The following is a 12,682-nucleotide window of genomic DNA, read 5'->3' as shown; positions in this document are numbered from 1 at the left end:
AGGAAGAGTGAGCAAATATCGCCAAGTCTAGATGTGGTAGGCTGCTGGACTCCAACCCAAAAAGACTGAATGCTGTAATTAAATCAAAAGGTGCTTCAACAAAGTATTAGTGTAAGGGTGTGCACACTTATGCAACCAGCTTATTGTACATTTTTTTATTTTTTATGTTTTTCCCCGTTAGCGCTGTCGCCTCACAGCAAGAAGGTCCGGGTTCGAGTCCCGTGGCCGGCGAGGGCCTTTCTGTGTGGAGTTTGCATGTTCTCCCCGTGTCCGCGTGGGTTTCCTCTGGGTGCTCCGGTTTCCCCCACAGTCCAAAGACATGCAGGTTAGGTTAACTGGTGACTCTAAATTGACCGTAGGTGTGAATGTGGGTGTGGATGGTTGTCTGTGTCTATGTGTCAGCCCTGTGATGACCTGGCGACTTGTCCAGGGTGTACCCCGCCTTTCGCCCGTAGTCAGCTGGGATAGGCTCCAGCTTGCCTGCGACCCTGTAGAACAGGATAAAGCGGCTACAGATAATGAGATGAGATGAGATGAGATGTTTTTCCCCCGAACAGATTTGTTTGTTTTTCAATTGAATTGTACAGGCTATAGATCACATTAAAGGTGGGAAAAGTTTTGAAATTATTTATCGTGGCCTCTTTTTTTTTTTTTTTTTACATCAGAAAAACCGATCATTTTAACGGGGTGTGTATACTTTCTATATCCACTGTATAATAGTGGTTGTGTCATTATATTTGAGTTGGTTTGTTTGTTTCTGTACCTTTACATTGTCTACGTGTGTATATCAGACCTAATGACAACACACTCGCTAGCTAAACCATTGCTTCAGCCATGAGCTAGATGATACAGTAGTTGCCGTCCATAATTTTCTGGTTGCCTAGCAACATTGTTCTCATGATTGTTCTGGCATCAGTTTACACAATGTCACTCCACAAAGTGTTTTCTCCATGCAGTGGTGCAGTGGGTAGCATTGCCACCGCATTGCTCCAGGGTCCCCGGTTTAATGTGGGTTGCTGTCTGTTTATGCAGAGTTTAGCATATTCTTCGTGTGTATGCGTGGGTTTCCTCTGGGTTCTCCGGGTCCCTCTGACCTCCCAAAAAGATGTCAGCTCGACTAAAATTTCCTCTGAATGGGAATGTGTGTGTGAACGTGTGTCTGCATTGCATGGTGCCCTGAAATGGATTGACGTCTCATGAAGCAGCTCCTGGGTGAATGAATTTAAGAATGTCGAATAAAAAGAAGGCATATTTGATACAAATAAAATTTTTCGGACCGTCAATATCCGGCTGACTATTTTGCACAGAAAAGGTTAAAAGTGTATCAGATGCATGCATTATTTATTATGGAGAGTTTCAAACGACTAGATATTTCTTACATTTACAGAAGCAAACCGAGCAACTCGACAACTCGCATATGAGCATGGCTTCGATTTCAATTAGACAAAATGTTGTTGTTTTCTTCGTTTCAATTAGTTCTAGTTAGTAGGATCCGTTCTCCATCAAAGGCGCTCCTGAGAGGATGCCACGAATCCTGAATACCATGTTTCAGACAAGACATCGGCTGCTCCGAGATGGAAAGAAATACAATGCCCCCTGCTGCTTGACCGGGGTATCACATGCCAACTTCACAAGGGCCTTTTCAAAGGGATTTGAGGTCTCGGACCTCTGACAGAAAACAAGACACCTAGGGCTCAGAATAGCTATTGCACAAAAGCCTTCCAACATCCACGCGTTCTCTTTTTCACCTTATCTCATGTAACGCTGGTAGAAACGCTCAGGCATGCATGAGCATGTGTACAGATATACTTCATTCTTACACCTTTTTTTTAAATCAGTAGATTGTAGATGTAGGGTTCGATCTCGATCTCTAATGAGCAAGCCAGAGGTGAGAGCGGCAAGGAAAAACTCCCTGAGACCAAAAAGGAAACTTTGATAGTAGGATCTTCAAGGGCTTCACAGAAGTCTATATTTACAGTTGTGGTCAGAAGTTTACATACAGTGACATGAATGTCACCTTGGATATGGATGTCATGGCAATATTTGGGCTTTCAGTCATTTCTTTGAACTGTTCTTTTTCTGTGGCAGAATGATTGTACAGCATACAGCTTTAATTTTAAAAAAAACACTAGAATTTGGTGCACAAGTTTTAATTTTCTCTGGGTTTTCTGAAATCAATCAATACAGGGTCAAAAGTATACATACAGCACACCTAATATTTGGGTAAAATGTCTCTTCGCAAGATTCACCTTCACTAAACATTTCTATTTACCATGAACAAGCTTCTGGCAGAATTCTGGTTGGATATTTCACGACTCTTCATGGTAGAATTGGTAGAGTTCAATTAAAATGTTTTTTTTTCTTGGCATGGACTCGACTTATAAGCACGGTCCATATATTTTCAACAGGGTTGAAGTCAGGACTTGTTTTAAGTTTAATGTTAGCCTGCTTTATCCTCCACAACCAGCTCTGATGCGTGTTTGGGTTCATTGTCCTGTTGTAACTCCCAAGTCGTGTTCAAGTTTCTGATGGTTTATGCTGAAGAATTCTGAGGTCGTCCTCCTTCTTCATTATTCCATCCACTTTGTGCAATGAACCAGTTCCACTGGCAGCAAAACAGCCCCAGAGCATGATGATCCTACCACCACCACCAGCTGGTACAGTGTCCTTCTGTACATGGTGGTCATTGTAGCCAAACAACTCAATCTTTGTCTCATCTGACCATACAGCTTTCCTCCAGAAGGCTTTTTCTTTGTCCGTGTGGTCAGCTTCAAACTTTAGTTAAGCTTGAAGGTGTCAGTTTTGGAGCAGGGGGTTATTTCTTGGATAGCAGCTTCTTAGTCCATAGTGATCTGAACTGTAGACAGTGATCAATCAGCTTCCAGTTCATGGCAGGGCTGTGCCATGGTGGTTCCCAGGTTGTTCCTGACCATCTAAACCAATTTCCTTTCAGCTGAAGGTGACAGTTTGGGTTTTCTTGAAGCAAAGTGGCTTGGCAAAGTGACTCCACCTCACAATAACTTGTATACAATTGTTTGAACTGATCTTGGAATTTGCAGTTGCTTAGAAATGGCTCCAAGAGACATTCTGGGGTTATGTATATCTGCGATCCTCTTTCTCAGATCTGCACTGAGCTCCTTGGACTTTCCCATTGTACTGTGTGTTGGTCAATCTAATGAATGCTGTAAACAAACCCTTTTTATGAAGGCACAGAGAAGCTACCAGCTGTAGTCAATCCTGATCACTAACAGGAAGTTAAGAGACCTCAGCCTTGGCAAGATGGGAGACATTTTGGAAGTTTCAGCACCTCTGAATTAATAATCTAAATGAGCGTATAAGTTTTTGACCCTGTGTTGATTTCAGAAAACCCAAAGAAAATTAGAACTTGTGCACGTGTTTATTTTTTTATTATTAAAGCTGTATGCTGTACAATCATTCTGCCACAGAAAAAGAACAGTTCAAAGAAATTACTGAAAGCCCAAATATTGCCATGACATTCATGACATTCCAAGATGACATTCATGTCACTCAGTGCGTTTACATGCACATAGAGAAAATCTAATTTCTGCCGTAGCTCGACTGAAATCGAAGTTCTAAATGCCATGGAAACATCTTAGCTCAGCTGAAATCGAACCGAACTGGATTTCTCATAATTGAGCTACGCGACCTAGATTATGCGATTGTCACCGAGCTACTTAATGCATGTAAACCCTATCGAGCTACATAGTCGAGCTACTTACTTCAGCACTGCCCCTTCCGGAAGTGACGAGACCACAAGTGGGAAACACAACAGCCTCGGTCGGCATGACAACAGTAGTAGCAGCGAGCAGCAGAAGAGGTCAGGAGGAACAAGGAGAACTTTGTTTATACTCTTGAATAGCTCTTCTTCATGACGACAACCGGAAGTGTGCCAACACGATGGGGCGTGTAGCGCCACCTGTGGCTCGGGTGCACAATGTACCTCACACAATAGCTCGATTTCCTTGTGTGCATGTAGGATTGGATTTCTCTGGCACCCCTGCTGGGACCCTTAGCTCGATTACCGACAGCAGCTAGATTTGGATGTGCATGTAAACGCACTGAGTGTATGTAAACTTCTGATCACAACTGTCGTTTGGTCCATGCGAGTTGCTGCTGTGTGTGGCTAGCAGTCAGCTCCTTATGCTCATATGTTTAAGATGAAGGCCTAGCGAGCACTCGTGTCTTAGTGCTCGCAGAAGTGAAATGCTCTCTTACACGTGTAACAGTTTCTCTGCCTGCTCACTTTCCACACCTGTGAATACCTTTGTGTGCGTCCAAATCGCGACACTTCACACTCATTTTTAACGACTAGGTTTGCCGCCCTGACATTGTTAATTGAAGATGTTTTATCAGATGTTCTAGAAATATCTGTCGTGGCTCGTCTTAATATTTTCACAGAGCACAGTTTGCAGTCGATTAAATATGCCTTTGTTATACAGTAACTCAAAAGGCTGCACATTGTGAGCTGTTCTTTAGAGTCGGGGAAGAGGCAAATGATTAAAAAGTGCGTTTTATCATGTAGACATTTCCGTAATGTGCTGTATATAATCTGCTGACTGTACTTGAGATATAGTCACATGCAGGAAGTCTGTTTGGCTTTAATATTTGGTGTGATTCTGAGATAAATAGAGAAACAGTATGAAAACGTGTGATCTCGTCTCCCTACAGACGCTGCAGATGGGCATTCGGCATTTCTCAGGGCTGTTTGTGCTGCTGTGTGTGGGCGTGACTGGGGCGTTACTCACTCTCATAGGTGAACACGCCTTCTACCGGTTGGTTCTGCCCCACATCCGCCGTCGGCAGAAATTCAAGTACTGGCTCCATACCAGCCAGGTGAGACACCATCATATGTTTATCTTTACCCAAGGTTCAACCTGTGTTCTGTATCTCAATCATCTGTGCAAGGTTTTCGCTCTGCCCTGGTCCTGGAGTAACCCCTGTTCTGCACATTTTAGCGTCTGACGCTCCCATTTCAACTCAGGAAGAGCTGTTAGGTAGCTGATTAGTGGAAAAGATGTACTGACAATGTTATTTATTCTATCCACAGTCACTGGATATGAGCAATCGCATGCTCCGATTGGCTACTCTACTACTAGGATATCAGCTCATATACTGCAAGTAGAGAAAAAAACAAATGGCGGAGCGCGTTACTGAACCAACCGAGGATGAAATAACTCTACTCGAAAACAAAACCACAAAAAAAAAGCAACGAAATATGGAATAAAAGTATTTGATGGTAAGAATGTGTCTATTTTTCAAGAATTATCATCGTAGCATTTTTCTCAAATTGCTCCTGTCATTTCACCGGTTTGTTTATATTCTAAGCGTAAATTATTTTGTCGGACGTTTTGCATAAAGTTTTTATTCATCGAATTTGTAAAAAATAAAAATGCTCCGTTTCTCAAAATCCAGTGAATGTGGATAGAATTAAAACCGTTATTCCACTCACTCAATCTCATCGTACATGGCTTATAGCCAGCTCGGTGCCACGCGCCTCGTAGGATATCAGCTCACGTACGACTCGATTTCGTAGAACAACTGTTAAATATACAGTACCAGTCAAAAGTTTGTACACCTTGACTCATTCATAGGCATTTCTGTATTGTGACTATTTTCTACAGTGTAGAACAATACTGAAGACATCAAATCTATGAAATAACATCTAGAACATATATGGAATTATGTGGTAAACAAAACAAAACAACAACAATATATTCGATATTTTAGATTCTTCAAAGTAGCCCCATTTACCTTGACGACGCTTTGCACACTACTGGCATTATCTTAACCAGCTTCATGAGGTAGTCACCTGGAATGCTTTTCAATTAACAGGGGTGCCTCGTCAAAAGGTAATTAGTGCAATTTCTTGCCTTCTTAATGTGTTTGAGATCAAACAGCAAATAATAAAAAAAAAAAACAGTAAATAGCTTTATTCCACAACTGTAGTAATCCATATTTTGTCAAGAACCGAACTACTAAGTAAAGAGAAACGAGAGAGAGGTTATTATTTAATCATTATTTGTATTACCTAAACTTAAAAGGAGATCTATATATTTTTTAATCCTCTTCGCGCATAGAGGCCCATAAGGCCACGACCACCAGAGCTCGCCACCGTGGTCTGTCAGAAGCACACTTCTTTAGGTAACCCCAGGTCCATCCCTGCTCCTTCATCTCCTTTTCCACAGTCCTCCTCCAGGTCTCTTTTGGTCTGCCCATTTCGCTGGCCGTCTGGAGTCCATCTGAGGGCTACTCTCTGCAGTGACGCTGGTGGCATGTGCAGCACGTGTCCAATCCACCTCCATTGGCGCAGTTGAATTTCTTGTTTGATGGATTTTGTCGAAGTTTTTCGGTGCAGTTCAGTGTTGGAAGTAGTGTTTCGCCAAAAGATTTTCAGAATTCTTCTGAGGCAGCGGTTCTGGAAGACTTCCAATTTGTGGCTGATGGTCTTGGTCATTTTCCATGATTCTGAGCCATACGTACAGGAGAGTGCTCAGGACATTGCTTTTGAAGAGCCTGATGTTGGTGGTGGTGCTGATGTTCTTCGCTCTCCAAATACTTCTCAGTGCTGCAAAGGCCTGGCTGGCTTTGGAAATTCTTGCTCTGATCTCCTCCTCTGCATCGCCATTCCTGCTAATTTTGGATCCCAAATAAGTGGTGTTCTACATCTTCCCCATTGATAATAATGGCTGCTTCCGTCCTGCTGTTCATTCTGAGGTGCTTGGTCTTCTTGGCGCTGATCTTCAGCCCAATCTGCTCTGCTGTACTTGCCATGGTGGTGGTCTTGGCCTGCATGTCTTGATGTCGGTGTGAAAGCAGTACCACGTCGTCCACAAAATCCAGATCTTCCAGGCATGAGGTGAATGTCCAGCAGATTCCTCTTCTTCCCTCTGCAACTGTCTTCTTCATGATCCAGTCCATTCCCAGGATGAACAGAAACAGAGAGAATGCATCCTTGCTTCACGCTGCTGTTTACGTGGAATGCCTCTGTCAGTTTCATGTTGCAAATTACTTTTGATACAAAGTCTTGGTACAGCATCTTCACAATGTTTACCATCTTCTCTGGGATGCCATAGTGGCGAAGAATCCTCCACAAGGAGTCACGGTGGATAGTATTGAAAGCCTTTTCCATATCCACAAAGTTGGCGTAGATGGGGGCATTCCACTCCTTGCTCTGCTCTAGGATCTGCCGCAGTGTGAAAATGTGGTCTGCACAGGATCGGTTTGGTCTAAATCCTGCCTGCTCCTGTCTGATGTGACTCTCCAGTACCTGTACCAATCTTGTGTGGATGACTTTGCTGAGAATCTTGCTGGTGATGGAGAGCAATGTGATCCCCTGCCAGTTGTTGCAATCTGCAAGGTCTCCTTTCTTGGGAAGTTTGACGATCAATCCAATCCAATCCAATGCCTTCTTAATGTGTTTGAGATCAAACAGTAAACAGTAAATAATAAAAATACAGTAAATAGCCCTATTCCACAACTGTAGTGATCCATATTATGTCAAGAACCAAACTACTAAGTAAAGAGAAATGAGAGGGGTTATTTATTATTGTATTACCCAAACTTAAAGCAGATACGCAGAACCTTTATTTTTAAATACATTTCTGAGTGGATAGTATCTCCTTCCTTGACTCTTGTATGCTGCATAAATGGGAATTTTAAAAAATATATTTTTGAGAGATAAAATCGACCGCAAAGTTGGCATTGGAGCTGCCCCGCTGAGCCAGCCAGCCCTGAGTGCGTGACGTCACAGCGGGAACCGGTTTTAAGGCCGAGGCCTTTTACAGCTACAGACCAAAGTCATATCAATAAAAATTTATGGTGAAAGTAAGAAATCCCGTTACCGACTTGCTTAACTAAGACTGATTTGACTTCATTGATTGTGAGTTGACTCTCATTAAAACAGGAGCGGTGCTATAACTTATGCAACATACATGTACATGCATGCATTTTCACTGATAAAACGTAAAAGGCTAATTAAATAAATCAGATGAACCAAGACAATCACATTCTGAAGCAAATTAATCTTATACCGCTAACTTAAACACACAAGTTACATGGATTAATCTAAATGCAGGTAAACAACAAGTGGTGTTTTTGTTGTTGTTTTGTATCCAAATGAGAGTCGGAGCTTATCCGTCTGTGTTCTCACTTCTTGAAGGCCGACCTTGTGGCTGATTGTTTCGAAACAATCTGACTTTCAGTTCTTCGTTCAGTTCTCCGTTCATTCACTTCTTCCTCGTAAGGGCGAGATATTGCTGCTGAGGCGAGCATATCCAGCGGAGAAATCAGACGGCTGGTCCACTCATTCTCCATTTTCTCCATACTGAGTACTCCGCCATTCCTGCTCGGCTCAGGCAATTACTAAAACCCGGAGCGGGACGTCACCGGTTTTAGCAACAACCACAGGGAGGTCACTGTCTGAGCAATAATATGTCCCGTTCCATCCCGGGTTTTAGCAACAACCCTCAGCTGGTGAACTGGTGCAACTGAACTTACTTTCCTTTTCTTGTAGTTTTCTTTTCCTCAGGGATGAGAATGAAAAATATTTAAAAAGTCTGAAAAAAGCTGGGGGTTTGGGGGCCGCAGGCATCCAGCGGGGCCCAGGGGCAGAGCCCCGGTGGGGGCCCAGGGGGCGGGAGCTAATGATTTTTGGCTTTTTTTTTTTTTTTTACCCCAAAACCATTAATTTTATCAGCAAAAAGTTGCAATTTATTTGGAAATAAATTCCCCTTCTTGGTGGACTCCCAGGTGAAAATGATTAAAAACAAGTCTCTTATACCATATTAATCAATTCACATTTGATTTTAAAAAAAAATCAATGCACCTTTTAATATAAATGAGCTCTACAGTATTATATTTCTGCATTTTAGCTATTCATGTCTTTGAATACTCTAATCCTTTACAATGAAGTGCAAACCAGAAAAAAGTTCTATCATATAATTCTCTTAAGCTTCCTTCTGATGTTATCATGGTAGCAGGAGCTCTTGCATATTAAGCAGGCAACATTCAACATCACTCATCACTTCCCTTTCAACTGTTGTGTGTACTAACTAGGATTTATCTGGACAGGATGTTGTGTAATGTAATACATATACCATACGGTCAATCTGAAGATCAAGATGGTGATTTTGAATTAAAGAACCGGCACGTACAATGGGCATTACATATTGGAAATTTCTTTAAAATCAAGAACTATAAGTTCATCTCGGCCTAAAAAATTTGGGCAGACGCTCCCGCGCGGTACATACCAGCAATTCCCCCCGTCCCCTTATGAAATGAGCAATAAGTAGGAGAGTCTTGCATGGTATCATACCTAAAATTTTATCAGAAATATAGATACGAGACTATGATTCTCCCCAACATGCTACATTAGATAAGCTAACCCCATTTATAAAAGATACACACTTATATACGACATGTATTTGAGAGACACACACACACCATGACATTGATTCGTGCGATATACATTATAAATATAATGAATCATTGAACAGGCAAAATAATTTTCGCCCTACCTTTGTGTTTTTTGGTGTATATGTGAAGTTTGATAGTCCTTACCCCTCTACTAGCGTAGTTTATCATGTCACAATGAGCAAAGTACTTTTCCTGGGGCGTCTAGTTTCCGTATGTGATCTCGACATTCGGTGTTCTTTCTAACCAAGCCCATCGAAAACAGTTCTTTATTCCTGCACCTTTATCAATTTCCCTCGTTCGAGCCTCTTCTTTCTTATCTAGGACTTTTGCCATTGTCGATATGCTAAAATATCCCGCCTGAATACGTGTCTTTCCGATGTTACCAATGCGTATTGTCAAACAGTGTGTACGGTCAGTGAACGGCGATTGCAAGCCACGCGTAGAGAGCATGCGTACTTGTGTTTATACACTGCACGTGATGGGATTTCCCGAAAATTCTACCGCAAATAAGTCGAACATTGTCGCAAAAGTGAATGTTAATTACATGTCGAAAGATTTGAGTGTTAACCTGGAGCCCACCAAGAATCAAGACGTTATAAGGTGACCACAGATCGTTAACCATACACCCCCACCCCCCACCAACGAAAATTTCTCAACGGATTTACATCGATCTCAAAAACAATCATTTTGGTCTGAAAAAGTCGGAAATCCGCCGATCGGCGGAAAATTCTCATCCCTGTTTCCTTTAATTGTTGGTACTGCACCCTCTTTCAATACGGGCTTATAGCCAACGCTGCTCAACAGATCAGAGGTCTCGTACGAGTCTTCAGTAAAATGTGCAGAGCAGAGGAGAGACCACTTCGTAGGCGCCCAATGTGCCCGTGAACTTCTCGCAAAACGCGTCCAAATCTTTGCAGTTTGAACATTCTTGGGCCATGAATGCAACGTAAATCCACCTTCTGTCGTGTTGCTGCACCCGCCAGCAACACATCTACGTGACAGTGATAAATTAGCTCAAAATGGAGGATCGGAGTTGCAGTCAGCTCTGTGTTTTAGTATAGCGGAAATGGCGATGAGACCGATAGCCTTCCTGCTGTGACGTCATAGATGTCAAGGTCATTCATATAGGTAGCGGTCTGAGTGAATCACTTTTATCGTAAAAATTACTATATTAGATTTATTGTTAACGCTTAAAACTATTCCTGCGCCATTCTTGAGGTCTCAAGGCATTTATAAACAAAAAGTGAGGCCATGGTTCTGCGTATGTCCTTCAAGTCCTCAAAGTAAAAGAGTGCCATCTGGTGGTCGAAGAATGTAAATATGAATACAAAAGCCAAATTCACAAGAGAAATCGTTTCCTTGTGGGTGCAGGTAGTGTTCGTACCTCCATGATTCAGCCCTAAACTGTCAGTTCCCTCTGATACACTGAGCAAGATTCTGTATCGGGACATGCATTTAAACATTTCATTACAGCAGAATCCAAATGCTGGACAGAGAGAATGAATTTTACTAAGACGACTACGGAAAGGAAAAGGACGGGAAAAAAAAACCAGACAGTTCCTGAGACACTGACTTCATACAAGTCTAAGTTTATCACTGGCCAAATGATGGTGACCCTTTGCAGGACTTTTAAGGAAAAGGGCAATTTCTGGTCAGTGTGATGCAGGGATTGGTGGGGACAAAGACATGTCCAATGCCCCGTCCTGTCATTTAATCATACCATGATTCGTAATGAATGATGTGTTATTTAATAAAATCTACATTTTACTCAAAACCATGCCAGTAGGTGATCTAGCTATTCTACATCGTCTGTAGGTGTAAATGTGTGCGTGTGTCCTCTGCATCAGTCTGGCATCTCATCCAGATTGGATTTCTGCCTTGGTGTTCTTGGGATAGGCTCCAGATCCACCGCAACCTTGACCAAGATAAAGTGGTTGCTGAAGATAAATGAATAATTCTCTCAGGTCGTATCGATTTCCAGAGCTGAATGCTTTCATTTCTTTGAGATACAGTAATCACTTGTTTCATCACAGAAAATCCACCGAGCACTGAATATGACTTACGAGGACGTAAAACGACAGCGAGCCAACGCAGAGAAAAGGTATTGACTTTTTAAACGTGAACTTCTCACTTCATTACCTCATTTTAATTCATTCATTCTTGCGTCTTTTTGCCTCATTTTTAAAACACGAGTGATATGATGACTGTCTTGTGTGGTTTTTTTTTTTAACATTGGTGATTGTTAATAAGTGTAACATCGTGTCAGTTTCTATTGCTACAACTAATTTGATTAATTCTCCATAGCTGCAATATTCAGAAGTCGCAGCCGGCACAACCTCCACCACCTCCGCCACCGGGATCCTTCGCCAAGTGGAACAACGAGAGCAGCCGAGCAGCCAAAGAGCTCAAGGACAACAAGAGGGTTCACTTTAACCTGGAGACACTGAACACACGGCGCCTCCTCGCTCGCGTAGTCGCAGAGGGCAGTCAGGGTACATCTGGATCCACATCTGGGGCCAGATCTGGTTCTGCACCCAGTGGAAGTCGGGTATCGAGCGCGTGTGAAAACGGCGGCCCAGTGCCTCTACAGCCACTCCCATCCTCTCCACCTCACCTGACAGACCCTCCCAAAGACGGAGAGCTGGAGGAGCTGCAGGAGAAGATCGAGGAGATCCGTGGTCAGCTGAGGGATGCTCTGGCCCGCCGGGCCCAACTTCAGACTGCTCTCGCCAAAGAACGTGCTGCAGCTGTGATTCCATTGACCCAGGAAGGGCCACCCACGGTCACAGCTACAATTTGCCGCTCCCTCGTCAAAGATTTGGAAGGAAAAAGGTGATGCTGTCGCCGTCAGCAGAGCTCAGATAGAGCAACGTAATGAACCGAACGCATCCTGTTTTTGATATCAATCCAAAGGCTTCCAATGATGCCTAGAATCTGCTGCAGTCCTCATGCTATGGCATCATCAGGCTCTTGTATGCTTACAAGAACAGCAACGGGACACGGATTTGCCCGTTTTATAAAGTAATTCACGACTCCAGCACCCCATCACGAAGGCCCAAAAGAGAAATGTAGCCATGCAGCTGAGGCCTAAAGACATCCAAAGCTCTGTGGATATCAGGCAGGACACATCAGCATGGCTAGATCACGTCTCCTCTTGTGTGGAGAGTATGCACAGGATTTCTACATGCTCTTCTCTGCAGATGTGGTTTTGGGGTTTGCTGGCTTGGGATTTGAAATATGACCAAAA

The 12,682-nt window shown here is 42.9% G+C and overlaps 1 protein-coding gene across 1 annotated transcript in view; it reads left to right on the top strand.

The window, feature by feature from the left end:
- Positions 1-12,271, top strand: part of grin3bb (glutamate receptor, ionotropic, N-methyl-D-aspartate 3Bb) — a 149,079-nt gene extending 136,808 nt beyond the window's left edge. The window contains 3 exon segments of the mRNA XM_060941675.1: positions 4,690-4,854; positions 11,469-11,536; positions 11,740-12,271. Coding sequence (XP_060797658.1) covers positions 4,690-4,854; positions 11,469-11,536; positions 11,740-12,271 — 765 coding nt within the window.
- The last annotated feature ends 411 nt before the right edge of the window (positions 12,272-12,682 follow it).

The sequence above is a fragment of the Neoarius graeffei genome, chromosome 15, assembly GCF_027579695.1.
Source record: "Neoarius graeffei isolate fNeoGra1 chromosome 15, fNeoGra1.pri, whole genome shotgun sequence".
Lineage (NCBI taxonomy): Eukaryota > Metazoa > Chordata > Actinopteri > Siluriformes > Ariidae > Neoarius > Neoarius graeffei.
This window is presented reverse-complemented; position numbering and strand designations above follow the sequence as displayed.